General features: G+C 43.2%; 1 protein-coding gene across 1 annotated transcript in view; it reads right to left on the minus strand.

Annotated features, from left to right (window-relative positions):
* Nucleotides 1-24,820, minus strand: part of VPS41 (VPS41 subunit of HOPS complex) — a 769,622-nt gene that overhangs the window by 400,183 nt on the left and 344,619 nt on the right. The window contains exons 9-10 of the mRNA XM_069215796.1: nt 11,257-11,403; nt 4,521-4,587 (exon numbers count right to left, since the gene is read on the minus strand). Coding sequence (XP_069071897.1) covers nt 4,521-4,587; nt 11,257-11,403 — 214 coding nt within the window. The remainder of the gene's footprint in view (nt 1-4,520; nt 4,588-11,256; nt 11,404-24,820) is intronic.

The following is a 24,820-nucleotide window of genomic DNA, read 5'->3' on the forward strand; positions in this document are numbered from 1 at the left end:
CAAGGAGAGCACCGGCGGTACTGGGCCCTGCAGCCTGGTCCGTGATTGCGGTCATCAGCCACGGCGTGTCAGCAGTGCTACGGGGCCGGCTGGGTCCGCGGCGATCGCCGGCACCCCGGAGTGGCGCAGGGGCTGATTGGGCCTGCGACGGTGCAGAGGAGGGTGCTGGCCCTGGTGATGGCAGTCCTGACACGAGGCGGAGGTGAGGTGGCTCTCCGTGGCCCGCGGCGGCCACTTCTTTGCAGCGCTGCTGCAGGCTAGAGGTCTCGGGCACGACAGGGCGCTATATTACATACTAGCGCCCCTGCTCCGAGTTGGAGGAGCTTGGATGGGTGCCAAGGGGCTGGACCACATATCGGCAGTGCGGTCGGCCCGCGGTGGCCCAGCCCGAGTGCAGAAGTAGCTTGGGGCTTGTTATGGGCCTATGAACTTTGGGCCACGTTGGAAGTAGAAATGGGAGTCCAGAGCTTCAAGGATATACAGTGAAGGATCTGGCAATTTGTCCCATACCGAGCTGTGCGAAGAGGTTCTAGACACGACAAAAGAGGCACTCGGGCTAAGATGTCTTCAAGCCAAAACGAGATCAGTCGCTGAGAGAAATGCTGACTAGATCCCATCCGGTGCAGGGCAAACCGGCTGAGGGCTCAGCGGCAGGTCAGTCCCTTGAGGCACATGGAGAGACGGAGGAGGACGGGGAGGCCCCGGTCACAAAAGGTTTCCTTACCTCATTGTTTGATTCGCTGCGGAGCGACCTGCAGGAACTCCGTAGAGACATTTTTCAAGAGGTGAAAGAGCTACGAGGGGAGATCACGTCTCTGGGCGAGCGTGTGGCCCAGGTTGAGGATAGCGAGATCTCTCGAGGCGAGGAGTTGGCGGGCATGCAACAAGAGGTCATACGCCTTCGTGACCAGCAGGAGCTCCTCCAGTCTGCGGATGAAGACTTGGAAAATAGGTTGCAACGACATAACATCCGCATCCGAGGTGTACCACTCGGAGCAGAGAAAGAAGATATCAGCGAATTTGTGGTGTCGCTGTTTGACTTTGTGCTTGGCCTGGAGGGTGCCCGGGAGATCACTCTAGACAGAGTCCATCGTGTGGGTCGCATCAGCGGACCCGGAGAGCGTCCGCATGATATCTTGGCATGTGTTCATAATTATGGCCTTAAAGAAAGCATCTTGCAGAGGGCCCGCAATCTCCCGCAGATCCAGTTTCGGGGGCACAAGCCCCAATTATTTCAAGACCTCTCGCTGCGGACTCTGCAGAGGCGGCGCAAATTTAGGCCCATCACGGAGCACCTGCGGGCACACTCGGTATCATACTCTTGGGGACATCCTTTCCGTCTCACTTTCCGTTGGGAAGAACAGCTCCGTCAGGTGAAATCAGTCCCGGAAGCGAGAAAGATTCTTCGTTTGGAGGGAGATACCCAGGAAGAGGGTACATCCACGGTCTTAGCTGATGGCGACCAACCGCGATGGCGGCGTAAAGAGAGGAAGAGGAAACAGCAGCGACCGACGACTTCGGAGCAGGGCCACGAGCGGCAATCAGTACTCAGTAGTGTGGCCACTGGAACATATGCTTAATGGCTGGAGGGCCGGGACGACGGCTTGGGAGTGGGCCGCAGTGATTCAGGTTTCGTGACTGCTGCGACGGGGCCTGGGCGGCGGAGCCGGTGGACGCTACACGGCGCACTTAAGTGTTTGTGCTACCCCTGTTGAGACTTTGCCTCTCAGGAGATGAGTGATAGAGGACTTTGTAGTTATGAGCACCTGTTGTGCGTTATGGTTGTAAGTTGGTGTGCTTCCCCTGGATCTTGTATACAGACTGCCTTGGCTGCCGGGCCCCTTGTTTCGGAACGGCCTAGGGACGGGTCTGAACGCGGACTCCCCCGGTGGATTCTCCCCATGAGGGCTTTTGATACTAGATCATATGTCTCTTAAGTGACAGAGACGGCATATAAAGTGGCTTCCTATTGGTATTACACTCCTGCCCGGATACACTCATGGGACCCTACCAAGACCAGCTTTTGCTGGAGGGTATGTGGTAACTCGGGCTCGCTGGTACATCTGCTCTGGCACTGCCCCAAACTTCAGAGATATTGGACGAGCATTTTAGACTATATTGATAAAGTGTTCCGGACCGAGCTCCCTAGGTTTCCATCGTATATACTTCTAGGCTTGCCCAACCCCCTTTCCTTCCCGCTACGTTCACTGAGAGGGCGACAGATGGCGCTGGCACTCAATGCGGCTGTACCATCGATCCTAGCCTTATGGGGGACGGACAGGGTACCGACGTATGCGACCTGGCTTCAGAAACTGTGGTTTATTCTTGCAATGGAGAAGCTTACTCTGGTTTCCCAGCATAGAGTGGGTGACATAAATACGTTATGGAAGCCGTTTCTTGAGATACTGTCAACTGAGTACACGGAACTGACATGCCCGGCTTACTTGAGGGTCTTGGGGTTGACAGACGCTCCTTCTCAGTAGGCGCTTGGCTGGTGGCTGGGGGTGACCTGGTACGATGTAGGCCTGTAGAGATGGGGGGATTTCTGGGGGGAAGAGTGATATGTTCTCTGGGGGAGGCACAGTTTTTCTGCTGTTTAATTTATGTTATGTTTTGTTTATTTATGCACGAAGCACTGAAGTTATCAGGCCATTGTCTTTACCTACCCTGCTCTTCTAAAAGTTTGGAAGTGGGCGAAAAGGGAGAGCATGTACATGCCCTCTTGGATATCAGTTTGAAATGCTGTACCTGGGTGATTGACTCGTTTTCGACTTACACAATGTGCTTTGTGCTTTTATATGTAAAACTCAATAAAAAAGATTTGATCCATAAAATTTCATATTTTTGGTTCCACTTATTGGAGTTTTGTCATTTTGGTGTCATTAGTTCATTAACATTGTCTGCTATTGTCATAAAGTGGTTGTGGGATTTTTATTGTGTTTTGATTTGGCTTCTTAACTGTTTTAATACTGCTAAGTACTTTGCATATTTACTAAGATAAGCCTGTCTGCTCTGTGCAATAACTACAAGTAAGTTGGGCCCAGGTTTAAACATATTGAAACTGTGTCGTACCTTAACAGGTTTATGGCCATTTTCCTTGTGGTGGACTCCCATACACCACAATTATTAATCCAGTTCCTTACAGGTAGGAAAGGCATTGTTATTGTTTATTAACACCTACAAAGTTACAACTCTCTGGGTGATCACTTCATTTCTGTGCATTTACTAGAGCATCCCTTGGAATACCCATTACGCCTTCCGTTGCTTTCACATTAAAAAAAGACCTTCAAGTTGTGCCTAATATCCACATTCCTACGTCCTATTTATGTATGAGAAAGTACGAAGATGTTACACCTTTGTCAATTAAGCAGTAAGTAGGCTTGCATGTACAGATTGAAGCTTTTCATGTGCATGTCTTATTTAAGCAAGCAAAATGTTTATGAAATCAAACACGGTTGAACCTTTCAATGTATAACATCTCTTGAAAAAATATTAATGAGGTTCCATCTGAATACAAGACAGACATGCATCATAATCAAGGTTGCAACATTATTCCAACAAACAATACACTCAAGTCAAAATAGCAAACAAGCTCAAGTTTCAACAATTCTTTCATATAATTCACATGCCTTGGATTCACTAGACTATGGACTACTGAGATGGCCCATACATATTTGCAGTACAAGGTATAAAAAATGAAAGATAACATGTAAAAACCTGCAAAACAAACCTCCTGACAAGACATTTAGCTTGGAAGTTAACTGCCTTTCCACATGCTGGACACCATAGATCTGTGTTTCTCCAACGTCAATGAGGGTAGCAACAGAATAATCCTTTGCTGGTCACAGTGCCTCGGAAGAAGCCTGCTGCTGACTGCAGGGTCATTACAGTTAGCAGTGTGGGCCTCTTCGGGGTGCCTTGAGAGAGCCTGCTGTTGTTTGCTTAGTCATTAAAGGTAGGAGTGGAGGGCTCCTCTGCAGGACACAATGCTTTGGTAGAGGCCTGCTGCTGTTTGCAGGGCCATTACAATTAACAGAATAGGTATCCGTTGCCAGACATAGTGGCTTGGTGGAGGGCCGATGCTACTTTCTGAATCATTAAAGTTAACAGAATAGAATGCCTTAGTAGAGGACGGTTTCAGTTTGCTTCGTCAATAAAAGTATCACTAAAGAACTCCTGTGAAGGACATATATTGTTTTGGTCAGGGCTTACAGACTGAGATGAACAGTGATTTCCACAATTTAGGGTTTCTCTAATGGGGTGCTAGCTAATGGGGTGTGCATGTGAGATTGTTTTCTGTTGAGCAGCACTGCTGGAAGTTGCTTGCAACACAACTGAAGGTGTATGAGTCACCAAAATGAACCATCTGAGGCTCTCAAGGAAAGTTCTGCTATCAAGGAAGAGTAATCACAGATCTTGATGAAGTCTTGAAACAGATATTATAAATCTTTATGGGCAAACCTCGAGTATTTACATGCCCGGTAAACGTAGGTTTGAACTAATACAGCACAAACTAATACCTATTTCAACGTAGCGACTCGGAAGGTCTCTTATTTCATTGGCATGGCGTTCTTTCACTGAGCAGATCTGGAAGTTAAATTAAAATATGATAATTAAATATTCCCCAACAAATTCTATTACACAGACAAGAAAGCAAGGAATGCAGCATCACAGATCTATCACGAAATGTGGAACAGAAACAGAGTTTTATGACACAAAGACTTCAATGTAATGTTACCTTAATGTGATTTGTTATGATTAAAAAATGATGGCATCCGGAACGTAAAGGAATGACAACATAATGTTCCCTAAAAATCATCAATTATTCTTATGGAAACTTGCAAAAACAATAAAATAAAAATAATCTAAGAAAAAGTAGACAGGAAGCTATATATTTCACTATTTACATTAACAGAATAAAGAAGCACAGTGCTTATTTGAAAGTGTAATTTTAAAATCTCAAAATAAAAAGCACTGTTTTCTGTTCTGAACCCACCAGTGTTTTTTATCACTGCTATTCGAGGTCTTTCTCTGGAAAGTTAATTTAAAAATATTTGGAAAAAAAAGTGCACCAATGTGTTAAAAATAAACAATGGACAGGTGTGTAGCCGGCTGGGGGAATTGAGCTTGGGTCCATCTCACCAACCTTTGCTTGCATCAGTGCCGTTCTCATGCTCAGAGAGCTCTGGCTGTTAAGGCACGAGCAAACAAAAATGGGTAGTACAGAGAGAAGTGATCAAGTGTGCTCGCTAGCAGTAGTGAGAGCTGAAGACTGCCAGGATAGTTGGCTTAGCAGTGGCTGGCATATTATATATCCCAAGCAGAGAGGGCTCATTCCGGTGGACTTACCTGTCAGAGCTGGGAACTGCAGCACTAGGATCCTGACATTTCCATGGTCAGAGCTCTCTATTGAGCACCACACAGTGGAAGAGGAAAGGGCAGAGCAAGGACGACATGTGATGGAGAACGCAGGACTGAGACAGAGGCTGATTTGATGGCCACCATCTTATATGGCCTAGACAAACACAATGATCCCGAAGCTTGTCTCCGTTTGCTGCATATCTTGGCAAGGACCACATGGAAGAGAGAAGCTGCATTCAGGCCCAGTGTCAGGATGGGGAAGTGAATGCATAAGGAAGTGTAATGTGCAGGCATCCCCCAGAAATAGAGGTAGGGGCACCATTAGTTGTGCCATGGGCAGGAGCCTGCCTTAGGAGTCCATCGTTTGCTTTGGTGCCAGGGCGTGTTGTCATCATGGTGCATCACAGGTCAGGGGCATTTAAGGCGGCGTGCAACAGAAGCAGCCCTCTTTCAGCTGCACTGTGTCTTGGAGTCACCCAAATCGTGCATCCACCTCTAGAAAGAGGCAGAGTCACTGGCAGCAGAGAAATGGGGTATGCCCAAGAATTGGCTCTTACTGGACTGACTCTTTGGCCGGATGATGTTTGCGTGGGCACCGGACTGACCTGTTGGTGGTCCTGGACCCTTCTGCCCTACCCCACGAAGTCTGGAGTGGAACTTTAGGGGGCCTAGCCTGTGGACAAGTTACCCCAGCAGGGCTGGTGTGCTATGCACTGCTCGCCCTGGTGTTTGTGTTAGAATGTAACCCATTGGGATGGATGGGATGTGGGGATGTTCTTCCTAAGGTGTGCCAGCCAAATGTTTCCTTTACCTAAAAGTTCATGGATGCCTTATGTAGAGGGCCTGGGAGATGTATCACAATTGGGGCCCTTTGGCATAATGTATTCAGCATATTTTACGGGCCAATACAACGTGAAGTGTCACAAATGTGGTATTTGATGTTTAATACTTGAGTGCTTGTTTCTGTGTTGCATCCTGTATTTCTATGATTTCCTGACTGCTGAACAAGGACTATTTTCACTCTGTTACTGTCCAATATTAAGCTACACCTCATTGTATTTTCCTTCCTGAGCTCTTGAGGTGGGTGATCCGTGGGGACACCGATTTGCACATTGTGCATGCACTAAAATAGCACAACTGGCGATTAGCCTGGAAATGGGAAGAAGTTCAATTCCTGTAGGTAACAGGGACAACAGTGATAAAATAAGAGGTGTACAATGGGGCAAAGAATCTACCTTGATTCTTTTTTACCTCCTAATCTAATCTCTTTTCTTTCTCCTTCACTGGTCTTCCTGTACCCATTCTCCCCACTTCTCCCTAAACTGTGTTTATTCTTTATATCTGTCCCCTACTCCTCTGTGCACTCCTGCCCTACTAATGTCATTCCTGCTATGCCCCAGCTTTACTCTTACACAAAACATTGAACCTGTTGAGGTAGTTTTATAAAATTAAGATATTAATGCATCTAACAATGGTAACAATGATAATGTGCAACAATAACATGTGGGATTTATTAAAAATGAAATGCATTTAAAAACAAAGAAAAGTAGTAGGCAGTCATATTTACTCGTGCTAGGGCTAAATAGTTAAAGCAATGCGTTTTTGACACGTCGACAACATTAAAAAGCTGTGATTTCACCTTACCTGTTGTTTGCAGACCTTCCCATTTACATATTTCTAGTTATTACTAATAAGCTGTATACAATGTTTGTTTAAATTCTTCCAAAAGTTTCTACATAGACAAGGACCATTGTTGATAGATGAATTGAGTAGTTATTTAGAAGGTTAGAAATAAGTGTTCCCACAGGGAAAAGTGATTTTAGGAACAAAGGGCTGAATCGTACAATGTGAAAAATAATTTAGTGAAATGAAGTGGCTGCGGTCACCTTATGTTACCATCTGTGGTATGGTGTCCCTGTGAGAAGACGAGGGGAGCTCCTGTTTCCATTAAGACATTGTGCACTAATTGTCTGTTGGACGAAGAAGACGAGACAAGATGATACATTTAGAAAATGTGATGTTTATATTAATGCGTGTTGCTAGAGTAGCCCGACCACTTCCCACTACACACTTCGCCATTTCACTTGCTGAAACTCTACCGAGTTTTTGGATCGTCTCTTTATGAGAAGTTCTGTTTCATTATTGATTATTAGCTGACTTTAACGCTGAAGATTTAGGCCTTTGATTTCACTCTCTCAATTTGGGACTCTCTATGGGTTTCACCGACACCTTTTTGCTCCATCCTTAGAATAGGGATTCTTTCCTTTGTCGAACATTCTTAATGTAATTGCTTCATTTATTGATTATTGACAAACTAATGATTGATTTAGATGAGTTTATATCAATTTATATTCTGATTAATAAAGATGAACTACTAAAGGTTTGATTAATAAAACATCTGAACTAATACCATCTCACATTATAGACTAAAGTAGATAAGAAAATTATAATGTCATTTTGATATGATGTACAGCACCTGATTAATTTTCACTCAAAGTCAAAGATCCAGAGACTTAATGACAGACATTCACAGCGGGGATTTTTCCCTGATGAGTTGGTAAGACTTTCTTGTAAACGGATATTTATACTGAGATTCCCACTCGAGCACATCTCTACTCCTATCTATATCTTACTGCAGGCTACCCTACCCGTATCCGAGCATCTACACAACTATTTATTCCCTAGGGCCTCTCCCTGTATTATAGTATCACCACCCATATATAGACATCCTAGATTGACTATCCTTGCTGGTACCTTCATACTTCTACACCAGTACCTTTACCAAGACGTATATCAGATTAGCTCAACTCCTTTCTATACCTTATTATAATTATTAACTACATTTTCTCACCTCCCCATCAAAAGCGTTTAGTCCTGACTATCTTCTAATACTCCTACCCTAGTAACTGTACCCCAACCTATTCCCTAGTTTCTCTAACCCCAGTCAACGTCCTTATACCTCTGAACTATGAGTACCCTACTGCATTTACAAATACTAATATTTCTGTATCTCTACAACAGTACTAGTACGACTGCAGCACCGATTGCGCCATCCACTTTAGTAGCCCATTAAACATGCCTCAGGCCTGCCACTGCAGAGCCAGTGTGTGCAGTTATAAACTGCCATGTCTACCTGGCAAGTTAGCCCACTTACCGGGCTCCAAACCTTCCTTTTTAATACAATAAAGTCACCCCTATGGTAGGCCCTGGACAACCCCAAGGGCAGGGTGTTGTGTATTTAAAATCTTGGATTCTTTTAAGTTTTAAATGTGCAGGTAATGAAAAACTCTTACATTTGTTTTTACGACTGCAAGGCCTATCTCTCCCATAGATTAACATTGTGATTGCCTTATTAGATTTTATAAGTGTAATTTCCAATTGGGACCAGATAGATGATTCGAGTTTGGTGTCTTTGGACTGGCAATTTAAAATTAATGGTAAGGTTGGATTTTAAGTTGCAAGTCTGAAAATGCCACTTTTAGAAAGCTGGCACAATCTTACCTTAACCATTCTGTGCCTCTGCCTGTCTCGGAATACACGTCTGGATGGGTGGCATTTCAGCTCTTGTGCATTCCCTCTAGACAGCCACACACAAAGGGAGATTAAGTGTGCCTGATGGGCCATCTAAATCTTGATGGGCCACTAACATCTTGGTGGGTCATCCTGGGCAGGATGGGAGGGAGGAGCAGGCACTTACACCTGAATAGGCTTGGTCCCAAGCCCTCACAAAGGGCTGCATAACCCCATGTAGTGTGTCTGGAGCCAGGGACGGAAGGGCAGAGACTTTGTGTCCTTCAAAGGCCTCTCTTTGAAGTCTCCCTCACTTCAAAGGCACAACTGGGCATATGTACTGGACCCCAAACACCACCAAAGAAGTATACTTCTGGACCAGAGGACATTCTGCCAGGAAGAAGTACTGCTGTGCTGCTGAAGGGATTGTCACTCTGCTGGAACTCTGCTGGACTTTTCTGGACTCCTGCTTTGCTGTTCCTGCCCTGCTACCCCCCTACCCTCCTTGCCTGGGAGTGAGAAGGACTGGACCTGCAACTCTACATCCCCAGAACCAAAATGACTCCAAGGGATTGCTGGCTTGCCTCCTGTTCTGAAGTCTCAGGGACATCTAAGACTTCATTCAACTCTGCTACAGCTTCTGGACTCTGACAACTGTGAGCCCTACCCTGCCAAGTGGTGCCAATCCAGTCCTGCGCCCTTGGAAGTGGGTTCTGCAGCTGTCTTCTACACGAATCCACGCATCATAGCCATTGCACTGATTGGAACTGTTGCATCTCTCCTCGACAACGACGCATCACCGCTGACGCTAAGGATGAGGACATCGCACCACCAACTGCTCAGCTTGGAATTGAGGTCATCACCCTTGATGCATCGCATTCACATCGCTGGCAGTGTGGCTCAATGATGACACAACACCTTTATAGGAAAGGATTTGATGCCACACCTCTTGGACAACACCTTTCAATGCTCTGCTTGACAACAACACTTCCCTGACTGCATAGATCAGAAAAGATGCATCTCCTTCACATCGTCTCTTATACTCCTTGCATCGGATCCTCGACTTCAACACAACCCTCCACACAAGGTACTGTTTCAGTGGATCAAGGTTGGTCCCTGTAGCCAGTCTACCACAGTCAGCCTAAACGTTCGGATTTACCCCATTCTAGCGCGACCAGATAGCACCGGTTGGCCATTGAAGATTCTAAGCACTACATTTGCAGATATTCATTAAAAATTCATATCTTGACCTCTATTGGTTGGATTTGTGTCATTTTGGCCTGGTTTTGCTCATTAAATTAAGACCTATTTTTCTGACTGTGTGAATAATTTTTGTGTGGTGTTTTCACTGTTTTAAGTGCTGCACAAATACTTTACACATTGCCTCCTAAGAGCTTGTCTGCTATGTGCCAAGATACCAGAGAGTGAGCACAGGCCAATTTATGGTGTGTAACTGAGTTACCCCAACTAAGATTGTCATCCCTACTTGGGCAGGGTGCATACCCCTGCTAAGAACAGACTAAATTTCTAACACTCTACTTCCCCCCTACTCCACCACTACTAGAGCACCTCTCCATTGCCTTAACTTTAGCACCTCTATTTTACCAATACTAAAGTACTTTTACTTCTATCTATACCATCATTCCTTACCACTGCCTGTACTATGCTGAACTTACCTACACAATTTTACTGCTAACGCTACTTATATCCTAGCATCTCCACACTACCTATATGAAAATCCCCCTAAACACTAGCCTTACACTTCTATCCATGTTTATACTGTAATACCTCTACTCCACCTACACTACAAAATCTCAAGGATAGCATATACGAAAATACTCATATCCTTTACCGCTATCCATTTATGGCTACCCCTACCTCTACACTAGTACCTCTATACCTGCTAAGATCAAACAATTATCATTATTTATACCCTAGCCATGTTGTCCAACATTTGTTCTAGCATTTCAACCTCTACCTACACCAGAAATCTCTCTTTCCTAATTACAATTCTGTTAATGCCACAATTTTTCTTAGCTCATTTCTCTGCAATTTACTTGTCTCCCTTGTGCCTTCTCTGTATTTTTTAATTTCTTCATTTTTTTTTAGTTAAAGCATTATCCTCAATTTGGTAGCACTCCAAAATGAAATTTCACTCACCTAGCCTACTTAGACTGGTGTTCTTCATTTATCTTTTCCCCCCAAAATGAGCCATAACCCAATAATTAATATGGGAAGCAAGGTATTAAACTATTCTTACTCATCTGTTTTAGAGAATGGTACATATGTGCATTGAATACCCCCCAGCTCTTGTTTTTCCAAGATCGGCACAATGCATGCAGATGTGTGCTATATGAGATAATACAGAAGCTGAGATTGCCATACCTTGACAGATCGTCCCCAGCCAATAATAAGAGTTAAGTTATCCTTCCAGCAGAGACTGCAGGGATACATGTCTGGACGAAGACTCATATCATCCCGCGGCACATTGGTAATTCTTTGCTTCGTGATCATATCAAGTATTTTCACACCCTGCAAAAAAGTATTCATTAGACTTCTATGACAAACATCTAAGGCGTTTCGTGCAAGCTTGGCATTTCAAATTTCCATTTCCTACTTAAAAAAGGGTAACCTTTCAGTGCAAAGAATCTCTCAAGTTTCATAAAAGTACTATGGGAGTACACTACCTTTTTTCAAAGAAGAAAGAAGATTATTTTGAGAGAATAAATCTTTTACAATCAAGTGCTGCCATGACACATGCATTTCCTTATGTTGTGTTCGGCATTTACCTGGTGTTGAAATCAAGTTTACCCAGTGGAAAATGCACCTAATTATGGAGAATTCCAGGCATAGATTACACTTTGAGAAAATAGCAGCGGGGTTAGCAATCAGTATACAAGTGCAAGTAAGGAATGCGTGGAGAACAGACCATGAGATGCAAGCAGTGTGGTCATATTAACATCTTTATATGCGCCCACATCAAATACGTGCATGTACGTGTGTGTGTGTGTGCATGCAGTCGTAATCTCTTTCAAATCACAATTAAAGTGAAAATATGGTTACAGAACTGAACTGGAAACAACGCTGAAATTCACCAGGTGCGGTTACCTCCACAACCCATAACTCTCACCAGAGCCATGCAAACCATAATTTGCACACAAGCAATGCTCAGGACCTAATACATGATGTGACAGAGGTGGTTTACAAATACCATAAATTATCTTGCTGGTCAGATTACATATCACATTACCATTAAGAACATCAACGAGATGTCTATGAATAGTACTGACCACTTATTTAAATATGCTTCAATATGCAATGTTATTTACTTAGTTTGTGTTTTTAAGAGTTATTACTTATTGTTATTATTATTGTGAGGTCATAGACAGTGAATTTGGTTTGGGAGTTATGGTGGGCATTGCTATTGTGTGAATTGTGGGCTGCAGGGCTAATAATAATTGGCAACTTCAGTGGGGTACTGGTGACATCATAAACTATGATGCCGAAGGTCGCGTGGTTTGTAAATGCTGCCAGAACCCCAGTATAGCAATATTTAACAATATCATGTTACAGTGTTATGTATTTGAATTTTCTTCAAAGTACAACACTAAACAGTAATTTAGGGGACAGCCATCAATTGAGGAATTGCAATGACCTATGCTTGTTTCATTGTATTTGGCTCATAAATGGTGAGGACCTCATGAATTTGGTACAGGCAGTATTTTCTATTTATTCCACTCCTATGCACGTACTATTCTCCCAGCTCAACATGGTGATGCTCGTAGTGTTGATTGATTGTTCACATTTACACTTTGAAAAGTCCTACTCTCCAGTTCCGGGCTCAAGTACCACCAGCGCTTGGGGATGATGAGACGCCATCAACACCAATCTCACCTCATGAGGTCGAGCGGATCTTTGGACTTGAAGAGGAGTGTAGTAGTCAGAATAATTCAATAACATATCAACGACATTATGCTATAACAATTCTGGACACCATAAGCAATTTAACTCCAAATCAGACTCCAAACCGAATAAAGTTTCAAAGCTTTATTACAACCCCAAAATCAATGTCACATAAATGGTGCACAAGACTACATTATAAACATACATGAAAATCATAGGCTGACCAAACGTCTACACATCGACATTGTTAGACACTCCAAAAGAATTATGTAGATTAGCAACAACACAATCTGCACATTATTACTCGATTTCAAAGAAGATGATGGTGACATCAGTAAATCATCAAAATACAATTTTAACAATTAATTTCAGAACTGGGCCGTTCCTAACACTAACCAGAATTGGGACTTGGATGTGTGGACACGAGCTAACACATACGGGCAAAATCAAAATTAAAGGAAGTCAAAAATAATTTGGAAAACATTTAATTAGGACAACTAACTATAAAAATATGCTGGTGTAAGTACCTAAGTCAGAAAGAAACAAGAAACCACATTTAGCTATACCTCTCCTTATGGGACAGCATACAGGATGATTCCATAGGAACGGTCACCTTCTTCCAGCATCAGGTGATAGCAGCATCAGGATGGTGCAGACCACAGATGCACATAGGACAGATCAGCAGTTCAGAATTAGTTGCCTTTATTAATACTGAGCCTCATAACAGAATAGGGCAGTTAAGACTATGATGAGAAAACTCATCAAGAAACTTAAAGAAACAGAGTGTGACAGCAGATTTAAACAGCCTTCAGGACAGATTTAAGGAAGGAGGTAACTATCTCTGAGAGGGTCTCCAGATGAACTAACTTCAGTTTCAAAGTTGCTCACTAATTAAAATACACAAAATTCATTCATTGGTTCTTCAGGTGGGCATACTATGGCTGTCAGTTTCAGTATCCAATGACTGTAGATGGCACCACTAAGTTCTGATACATTTAAGAATCTTCTCAGCAAGTGTGTTGTTTGCTTCATGACATAATACAGTTCTGCCAAAATATTACATTTTCTAATGATTTGCTACATGCAATTCTTTTCACACGAACCACAATAAACTAAACTAATATTCTTTCACATAAACATTGTGATTTCCTGCTCAGTTCACCAACTAAAACATGTCTCTTGCCTACACTATAAATAGGGCATTTAACATTCACATTAGCAGCCTAGGAAAAGAATTCAGGTCAGAGGGGACAGAATAAACAAATGATTTTCCATTATTGCTTGCAAAATGAACCTTCCAGGCCTAGTCAAGTTAAGAAGCTTAAATACACATTAGTACAAATAATACATTAATAAAGCTATTGCACAACCTACAATTCAAATAAAACATTTAAAGTAATTCATTTCATTTCAAACATTATTCATGTTATGTCAAAGCAAATTGTACACGTATATTTATGTTACTTTGCATGTTAATGGAATTCATTTAATTCAATAGAAGTGTGTTGAATTCATATCCTTATTATACTCATCATTTATTTCTACTGTTTCTACCTCAAAATAATACTTTTATATTAATATTCATTAAATTCACACATTTATGAAAGCACAATGTTTCATGTTAAGGGTGGTGTCAAAATACGAGTGGTAGGTACAAATGTCCACCACAATTTAAACTATGCACATTTTCATTTCTACGTTATTTTCTCTGTTAGGCTTTTAAATTTACAGATTTATAGCTGCTATATGCTACTTTTATGCCACTAATTTATTATTCAAACTTGGTCTCTCTCAATGTCCATGCAGTATGCTCTTGTATGGGGAAAAAAGTCACAAATTTTGCCAGGTGGTCAAAACGCGTCCGTTTTTCATCCTGCTAATAAATGAATATGCATCAGTTATCCCAGGTGAGTGTTTCCTTTGAGCACTTCTTTGTTGGATTATATATATATATATATATATATATATATATATATATATATACACACATATATAAGGAAACTTTCACTTACCCAGTGTACATCTGTTTGTGGCATGTTCCGCTGCAGATTCACATGCTGTGCATTATACTTCTGCCATCTAGTGTTGGGCTCGGAGTGTTACAAGTTGTTTTCTTCAAAGAAGTGTTTTCGAGTCACAAGATCGAGTGACTCCTCCTCTTCGGTTCGGTTCCATTGCGCATGGGCATCGACTCCATGTTAGATTGTTTTCCCGCAGAGGGTAAGGTACGAGTGATAGAGTATATAGGTGAAAAAGAAAACAGATGTCCATGCTAATGCAAATCTATATATAAGTACATATCTACAAGTGTTGTTAACTTAAACGATTACAGGCTCCCTATGCATGTGAATCTGCAGCGGAACATGCCACGAACAGATGTACACTGGGTAAGTGACATTTTCCGTTCGGTGGCTTGTGTAGCTGCAGATACACATGCTGTGCATAGACTACAAAGAAGTTTGTCCTCCCATAAAAGCGGTGGTCAGCCTGTAGGAGTTGAAGTTGTTTGAAATAATGTTCTGAGTACAGCTTGACCTACTGTGGCTTGTTGTGTTGCTAAAACATCTACACAGTAGTGTTTAGTGAATGTATGTGGTGTTGACCAAGTAGCTGCTTTACATATTTCAGCCATTGGTATATTTCCTAAAAACGCCATTGTAGCACCTTTTTTCCTTGTAGAATGTTCTTTAGGAGTAACTAAGAGTTGTCTTTTGGCTTTAATGTAGCATGTCTGGATGCATCTTACAATCCATCTTGCTAATCCTAGTTTTAAAATGAGGTTACCTGTATGAGGTTTTTGAAAAGCTACAAACAGTTGTTTAGTTTTTCTGAATGGTTTTGTTCTGTTTATATAGTACATTACAACTCTTTTAATGTCTAATGTATGTAGAGCTCTTTCTGCCACAGAATCTGGCTGTGAGAAGAAGACTGGTAGTTCCACTGTTTGATTTATATGAAAAGGCGAGACGACTTTTGGCAAAAATTTGGGATTTGTTCTTAGTACAACTTTATGTTTGTGTACCTGTATGAATGGTTCTTCAATAGTGAAGGCTTGAATTTCGCTGACTCTTCGCAAAGATGTAATTGCGACTAGGAAGGCAACCTTCCATGTTAAGAATTGCATTTGACATGAGTGCATAGGTTTAAATGGTGGGCCCATAAGTCGCGTAAGCACTATGTTTAAATTCCACGAGGGAACTGGAAGTGTCCTGGGTGGAATGATGCGTTTTAAGCCTTCCATGAAAGCTTTAATAACAGGAACTCTGAATAAGGAGGTGTGCTATATGTTCTGCAAATATGCTGAAATTGCAGTAAGATGTATTTTTATGGAAGAGAATGCTACATTTTATTTTTGTAAATGAAGTAAATAGCATACAATATCCTGTGTTAATGCTGTAAGAGGGTCAATCTATTTAGATTGACAGTAATATACATTTTTTTTCTCCATTTGTTAGCATAGCACTGTCTAGTAGTGGGTTTTCTTGCTTGTTTAATAACCTCCATACATTCTGATGGTAGTTATAAATATCCAAACTCTATGACCTCAGGAGCCAAATAGCTAGATTTAGTGTTTTGGGATTTGGGTGCCTGATTTGTCCTTTGTTTTGTGTCAACAGGTCTGGTCTGTCCGGGAGTTTAGAGTGTGGTACTACTGATAGGTCTAACAATGTTGTGTACCACGCTTGACGGGCCCACGTTGGTGCTATGAGTATCATATTGAGTGAGCTGACGCAATTTGTAGACCAGAAACTGAATGAGTGGGAGAGGGGGAAAAGCGTAAGCAAATATCCCTGACCAACTGATCCATGGAGCATTGCCCCTGGATAGGGGATGTGAGTGTCTGGATGCAAAGTTTAAGCATTTAGCGTTTTCACTTGTGGCGAACAGATCTATGTTTGGTGCTCCCCATTGTTGAAAGTATTTTTGAAGTACTTGAGGTTGAACCTCTCACTCGTGTGTTTGTTGGTGATTTCTGCTGAGAACATCTGTCAATTGGTTGTGTATCCCTGGAATGTATTGTGCTAACAGGTGAATTTGATTGTGGATTGCCCATTTCCAAATTTTCTGGGCTAGAAGGTAGAGTTGGGGCGAATGTGTCCCTCCTTTTTTGTTTAGGTAATACATGGTTGTCATGTTGTCTGTTTTGATAAGGACATTCTTCTGTGTGAGAAGAGGCTGAAAAGCTTTGAGTGCTAGGAAAAAAGATAACAACTCTAAGTGATTTATTTGTAGCTGTTTGCGTTTGGCATCCCACCGTCCTTGAATGTAGTGATTGTTGAGGTGAGCTCCCCAACCAATCATTGATGCATCTATTGTTATCATGGTCTGAGGCACAGGGTCTTGAAATGGCGCCCTTTGTTTAGATTTGTGGAATTCCACCACTGAAGGGACATGCATGTTTGGCGGTCTATCAACACTAGATCTTGAAGTTGACCATGTGCCTGTGACCATTGTTGTTCAAGGCACTGTTGTAAGGACTGCATTTCTAGTCTTGCGTCTGGAACAATTGCAGTACATGATACCATCATCCCCAAAAACTTCATGACAAATCTGACAGTGTACCGTTGATTTGTCTGTATCTGTGTGATTATATTTTGGAATGCTTGTATTCTTTGCGTATTTGGGCATGCTAGCGCTTTTTGCGTATTTAGTATTGCACCCAGATACTGTTGTATTTGTGCAGATTGTAGATGCGACTTTTGGTAATTTATTGAGAACCCTAGCATGTGCAGGGTTTGTATTACGTAATGCGTATGGTTTTGACACTGCGTATGACTGTTTGATTTTATTAGCCAATCGTCTAGATATGGAAAGACATGTATATGTTGTCTTCTTAGGTAGGCTGCGACTACCGCTAGGCACTTTGTGAATACCCTTGGAGCTGTTGTTATTCCGAAGGGTAACACTTTGAACTGATACTGCTTTCCTTGAATGACAAACCTGAGATATTTTCTGTGCGCAGGATGGATGGATATATGAAAATACACATCCTTGAAGTCTAATGTTGCCATTAAATCCTGTTTTTGGAGTAGTGGGATAACATCCTGAAAAGTTACCATGTGAAAATGTTCTGACAGAATGTAAAGATTGAGGGTTCTGAGATCTAATATTGGTCTGAGGGTGCCATCTTTTTGGGGAATCAGGAAGTATTGTGAATAAACTCCTGTCCCTATTTGAGTTTGTGGTACAGGTTCTATTGCGTGTTTGAGTAATAGAGATTTGATTTCTTCCTGTAACAGATTGATGTGTTCTGTGGATAGTTTGTGTGACTTTGGTGGAACGATTGGAGGAGTTTGTATCAATTCTAGGCAATAGCCATTGCGGATAATTGATAGTACCCAATTGTCTGTGGTAATGTTTTGCCAATATTTGTGGAACTGTTGTAGTCTTCCCCCCACAGGAGAGGTGTGGAGTGGAAGGGGATGAGACAAGTCACTGCTTAGGGTGCTGTGGAGTTTGTTTAAAGGTTTGAAATTTCCCTCTATTTATGGGATACTGCCCCCTATATGTGCCCCTAAAACCACCTCATTAGTATTGTGGTTGGTAGGTTGGTGGTTTTGCCTGCGATGTGGATGCCTGTGTTGTATGTTTTCTAAATCCACCTCTGAACTGCAGTTTCCGAAAGGATCCTCTGTATGGTGTGCAGTATAGTGCACCCTTTGCTTTTGCGGTGTCTGAATCTTTGCACAATTTCTCAATGGCTGTGTCAACTTCTGGGCCAAAAAGTTGTTTCTTATTGAATGGCATATTTAACACTGCTTGCTGTATTTCGGGTTTAAAACCCAAGGATCTGAGCCATGCATGCCTTCTTATTGTTACTGCAGTGTTGACACTTCTAGCAGCGGTGTCTGCTGCGTCTAGGGCAGATCGAATATGATTATTCTTAATGGCTTGCCCTTCCTCCACTACTTCTTCTGATGTTCTTTGGGGAGATGCTGAATTATGTCTTGCATCTCATCCCAATGGGCCCTGTTGTATCTAGCAAATAGTGCTTGTGAGTTAGCTATCCTCCACTGATTCGCTGCTTGGGATGCAACTCTCTTCCCTGCCGCATCAAACTTTCTGCTTTCTTTGTCGGTGGAGGTGCATCTCCTGATGACTGGGAGTTTGCCTTTTTTCTGGCAGTGCTGACTACTACGGAATCTGGAGGAACTTCTTGTGTTATGTAATCAGGATCAGAGGGAGGTGGTTAATACTTTTTCTGTATCCTGGGTGTAATTATACGTGCCTTAACTGGCTCATTAATTATTTGATCAGCTTGTATTAACATGCCTGGGAGCATGGGGAGGCACTGATATTTTGAATGTGTGGATGAGAGGGTATTAAACAAAAAATCCTCTTCTAATGGTTCAGGGTGAATGGTGACCCCATGGTATGCTGCAGCCCTAGCTAAAACCTGATTGTACACAGTGCTATTCTCAGGTGGTGAAGGCTTAGAGGGATAGCTGCCTGGGTCAATGCTAAGGATGGGATCTGGATCATAAAGATCCCATCCCTAGCAATGACCCAGGTCAGGTGTAGGACTGGTAGGAGGAGAGGTATGCAGGTGTGGAGAGTGAGGAGGAGAATGAGGAGGAGAAAACTGAGGAGGTGGTGGTTTCTCCTTCGGCTTTTACACTTTAGCTGGAGGCTGCATAGTGTCCAATTCCTCCTGAAAGGCTAGCTTTCTCTTAGGTTTTAGAGGAGGTGATGTTAGAATTCTGCCTGTTTCTTTGTGGCTATGAATCCTGGCTTGCCTTTCGTCCATTACTTCAAGTATTGGCTGTACTTGAGACTCCTCTTCAGAGGTTTTCTGGCTTTCTTTTAGTCTCTTTGAAAGTCCATGTTCCTCTGTGTAACCTGCCCTTTTTGGCTCCGAAGCCGGCTTTTTCGGTATCAAAAAAGATGGCGCAGTGGATGTTCTCGGCTCCGAAAGATATTTCCTAAGTTTCGACTCCGAAAAATGGTGTTTGCTCGAGTCGGACACAGAGCCTTTTATTGCTTCCGATGGTTTTGGAGGAGTGGCCTTTTTTGGCGCAGAACTGGTAGTTTGGTCACCGGTAGTCTTTTTTAAGGTCGAGCCATGGCCTTCCGGCAGTGGCATACTCAAGGCCTTCTGTTTCTGTCTTTGTGATGGTACAGGGGCAGACGTACTCGCACGTTGTCCTGCCGTGACTGGTCTGTCTTCCTTGGACTCCTGTTCGGAGTCGGAACCTCGGATGGAGACTGCTGTCTGCATGATTTCCTGCTCCTCCACGTCGAGATGTTCGGAGCTTCTGGATGTCATCTTGAGTCTTTGTGCCCTCCTGTCTCAAAGAGTCTTTTTGGAACGGAAGGATCAACAGGCATCACAATTTTCTTCCTGATGATCTGGGGAAAGGCAGAGATTACAGACGAGATGTTGGTCTGTATAAGGATATTTTGCGTGGCACCGAGGAGAGAACCGGAATGGAGTCCGATCCATGAGGCTTCCACACGGTTGGCCCGACGAGGCCCGAGTTGGGCACGCGCGCCCCGAAGGGCGAGTACAGTTGTCTTCTCCGACGGTACCGATGTGTCTATGGAAGATGTAAACCTGATCGATACAATACCGACGAAGGTAAAGCGTTTTTTAAAGTTTTCCGAATCGAACTTTCAGAGCGAAAGGAAACACGTCCAAACCCAACGGTGGAGAGAAAACAATTTAACATGGAGTCGATGCCCATGCGCAATGGAACCGAAGAAGAGGAGTCACTCAAACTCGTGACTTGAAAACACTTCTTCGAAGAAAAACAACTTGTAACACTCCAAGCCCAACACTAGATGGCAGAAGTATAATGCACAGCATGTGTATCTGCAGCTACACATGCCACTGAACATAGTGTTTCATTACAAATCTTACCTGGAACCTTTGGTTTGGGTGCATGGTCTGTATTACGTTTTGGAATGCTTGTACCCTTTGTGGACTTGGAGTGGCAATCCTTTTTTTTGTGTTGATTGTTGCTCCTAAGTACTGTTGTATTTGACACGGCTGTAGGTGTGATTTGTTGTAGTTGAGTGAGAACCCTAGCTTGTGAAGGGTTTCTATAACGTACTTTGTGTGTTGTGAACACCGTTCTTGCGTATTGGTTTTGATTAACCAATCGTCTAGATACGGGAACACATGTATTTGCTGTCTTCTGATATGGGCTGCCACTACGGCAAGGCATTTTGTAAAAGCTCTTGGCGCTGTTGTTATTCCGAACGGCAACACTTTGAACTGGTAATGTACTCCTTGGATTACAAACCTTAAGTACTTTCTGTGGCAAGGATGTATGGGTATATGGAAATACGCATCCTTGAGGTCTAGTGTTGTCATGTAGTCTTGTTGTTTGAGCAATGGGATCACGTCTTGCAGTGTCACCATATGAAAGTGATCTGATTTGATGTAAATGTATAATGTTCTGAGATCCAGGATGGGTCTTGGAGTTTTGTCTTTTTTGGGTATGAGAAAGTACAGGGAGTAAACCCCCGTTCCTTTCTGATGAATTGGTACTAGTTCTATTGCGTCTTTTTGCAACAACGCTTGGACCTCCAGTTGTAATAGATCCATGTGTTGTTTGGACATGTTGTGTGTTTTCGGTGGGACATTTGGAGGGAATTGTAGGAATTCTATGCAATTACCATGCTGGATAATGGCTAGGACCCACGTGTCTGTTGTTATTTCCTCCCAGTTTTGGTAAAAATTTGTTAGTCTCCCCCCCACTGGTGTTGTGTGTTGGGGATTTGCGACACTGGAGTCACTGTTTATTTTGCGGTGTCTTGGGACTTTGGAAATTCCCTCTAGTTTTAGGGAACTGTCCCCCTCTGTATTGTCCCCAAAAACTTCCCCTCTGATACTGGCTGTGGTATGTGGGCCTTGTTTGTGAGGTTGAGGGTTCTGTCCTCGAAACCCCCCTCTAAACTGTGTTTTGCGAAATGTGCCTCTGCTCTGTGGGGAGTAGAGTGCGCCCATGGCCTTGGCCGTATCTGTGTCCTTTTTAAGTTTCTCAATAGCAGTGCCACTTCCGGCCCAAACAACTGCTGCCTGTTAAAAGGCATATTCAGCACCGCCTGTTGAATTTCTGGCTTGAATCCTGAGGTGCGTAGCCATGCGTGTCTCCGTATGGTGACCGCTGTATTTACAGTTCTTGCTGCTGTGTCTGCTGCGTCCATTGCCGACCGTATCTGGTTATTAGAGATACTCTGGCCTTCTTCCACCACTTGTTGCGCACGCTTTTGGAATTCTTCGGGTAAATGCTCGATGAAGTGTTGCATTTCGTCCCAATGAGCTCTATCGTATCTTGATAGCAAGGCCTGTGAATTGGCAATGCGCCATTGGTTGGCTGCCTGTGCCGCAACTCTTTTCCCCGCTGCGTCGAACTTGCGACTTTCCTTGTCGGGTGGTGGTGCATCCCCCAATGTGTGTGAGTTCGCCCTTTTGTGAGCTGCACCTACTACCACTGAGTCCGGTGTTAATTGCTGCATGATGTACACAGGGTCTGTCGGTGGTGGTTTGTACTTTTTTTCCACCCTCGGAGTGATGGCCCTGCCTTTCACAGGCTCTTGAAAGACTTGTTTGGAGTGTTTTAACATTCCCGGTAACATAGGGAGACTCTGGTACTGACTATGTGTGGACGACAGAGTATTAAACAAAAAGTCTTCTTCAATTGGTTCTGCGTGCAGGGTGACATTGTGAAATGCGGCTGCTCTGGACACTACCTGTGTGTAAGAGGAACTGTCCTCAGGCGGTGATGGCCTCGCTGGGTAGCAGTCGGGACTGTTATCTGATACAGGCGCATCATAAAGATCCCATGGTTCAGGGTCATCTTGGCTCATCCCTGTATGCGTTGGGGACTGCATCATTGGTGGAGTGGCCATTGGTGATGGTTGTGGTGAGTGATGTGGTGATGGTGGCAGAGTTACTTGTCTTGCCACCTTTGCTTGTGGCTGTCTGTCTTTCTCTTGGAAAGCAAGTTTCTTTTTCATTCGGATTGGAGGGAGAGTTCTTATTCTCCCTGTTTCTTTTTGAATGTGGAGCCTTCTTTGCGTGTAATCTGGCTCCCAAGCTTCTAACTCTTGGCCAAATTTGTGTCCTTGCAATTGTGAGGACAGTCCCTGCTCCTCAGTGTAGGAACTTGGTTTCGGCTCCGAAGCCGGATGTTTCGGTATCAAAACTTTTTCAACCGTTTTTTTCGGTTCCGAAGACATTTTTTTGGATTTTGGTGTTCCGATTTCTCGGTGCTGATCTTCTTCGGTGCCGGTTTCTCGATGCCGAGATTGCTCTGACCCGGTGTCTCGGGGTCGAGCCTGTTCTGTGCTGGTATCTCGACCGGAGTCGGAAGACTTCGACACGTGCGTGCCCTTTTTCGGTGCCGATGGCCGGTCACCTAATTTTCGGGTTAAGCCATGGCCTACTGGTGGTGGCGTCCCCAGGGCTTTTATGTATTTTCCGTGAGTTTTGGCTAGGGGTGTTCTACTCACGGTTTTCGGCGTCTGTTCGGTTTCGGCCTCGTCCGAGTCCGAATCCGCGATGGAGAAGGTTTCCTCTTCTTCCAAGTGTTGGTGTCCTGCCGGCACCGACGCCATTTGAAGTCTTCTTGCTCTCCGGTCTCTTAGCGTTTTCCTCGACCGAAACGCTCAACAGGCCTCGCAGGTATCCTCTTTGTGTTCGGGAGACAAACACAAATTAAAGACCAGATGCTGATCTGTGTAAGGATACTTGTTGTGGCATTCAGGGCAGAAGCGGAATGGGGTCCGTTCCATTAGCATTGAAGACGCACGAGGTCGGGCCGACCAGGCCTTGCTGGGGAATCGAAACCCCGAAAGGCCACCGGAGCTCTTCAAAATTCGGTGTCGATCTGTTTTAACTAACCCGATCCCGAACGCAAACAATACCGTCGATTTTTCAGAGATTTAACTAACTTTCCGAACCGAAACACGGAGCGAAGAGGAACACGTCCGAACCCAATGGCGGAAAGAAAACAATCTAAGATGGAGTCGACGCCCATGCGCAATGGAGCCGAAAGGGGAGGAGTCCCTCGATCTCGTGACTCAAAAAGACTTCTTCAAAGAAAAACAACTTGTAACTCTCCGAGCCCAACACTAGATGGCGGGATGTGCACAGCATGTGTATCTGCATCTACACATGCCATCGAACATATATATATATATATATATATATATAGAACAAAGGTTGCAGGGACGTTATAGTTAGGCTCACATTTTAACTGTACAAAACCACAGAAATTCACCAATTATAGGTATATAGATATAGGCAAGCGAAAAAAAGCTTTTTCCTATGGAAACATGGTCCATACTAAACTATCTTCTGGCGACCATAGAAATTCAGCAGTTATAGTTGGAGTTATTTCAAGTATATATATAAAAGTACCTCCTGCTGTACATTATAAAGATATTGGAAATCACCAAGCAGTTCCATGACCATATAGAGGAATGAGGCTGAAGGCTAATGGAACACCAACATGGCTTGCAATATCCTTTTCCCGTATGGCAGTGGATAATTTATCCCTTATAATAAACAGTCACACCATCACCTTTCGTACAAACCACTTAAATAAACCCTTGGTATGCAGCTCTTTCACATAAAAGAGAGAGCATGCATGCACACATGAAGAATAAAACTAGAATGGCTATGGAAAAATTAAACACATCAAAAAGATGTGAGATATGTGGTGCACGTATATATAAGAATCCATTTAATAGAAGTCAGTTTTTTGTTAAAAAAGCAGCAGCAGCTGCTTGTAATTTGTAGAAACATGCAGAACGTTTCTAACTTTTCTAGAATTACCTAATGAGTAAAAAAATATATATTTTGCTATAAATATCTCCTTTCTGGTTGACACTGTACAGTTTGAAAAACAGAGCTGAAGAAAGAAAAAATAAATTTTGTTTTCCTTCTTTAAGCTGCTGATTTATTTGACCTGAATTGCCTTTCGACTCAGTTGCTGGCTCTGGCAGCAAAGTCAGAACTCAACTGCAATAGGCTATTACAGCTGAGTTCTGACAACATTTCTTTATTATAGCTAACTGTGTGCATCACAAGTCA

This window comes from Pleurodeles waltl, chromosome 2_1 (assembly GCF_031143425.1).
Source record: "Pleurodeles waltl isolate 20211129_DDA chromosome 2_1, aPleWal1.hap1.20221129, whole genome shotgun sequence".
NCBI classification, from domain to species: Eukaryota; Metazoa; Chordata; class Amphibia; order Caudata; family Salamandridae; genus Pleurodeles; species Pleurodeles waltl.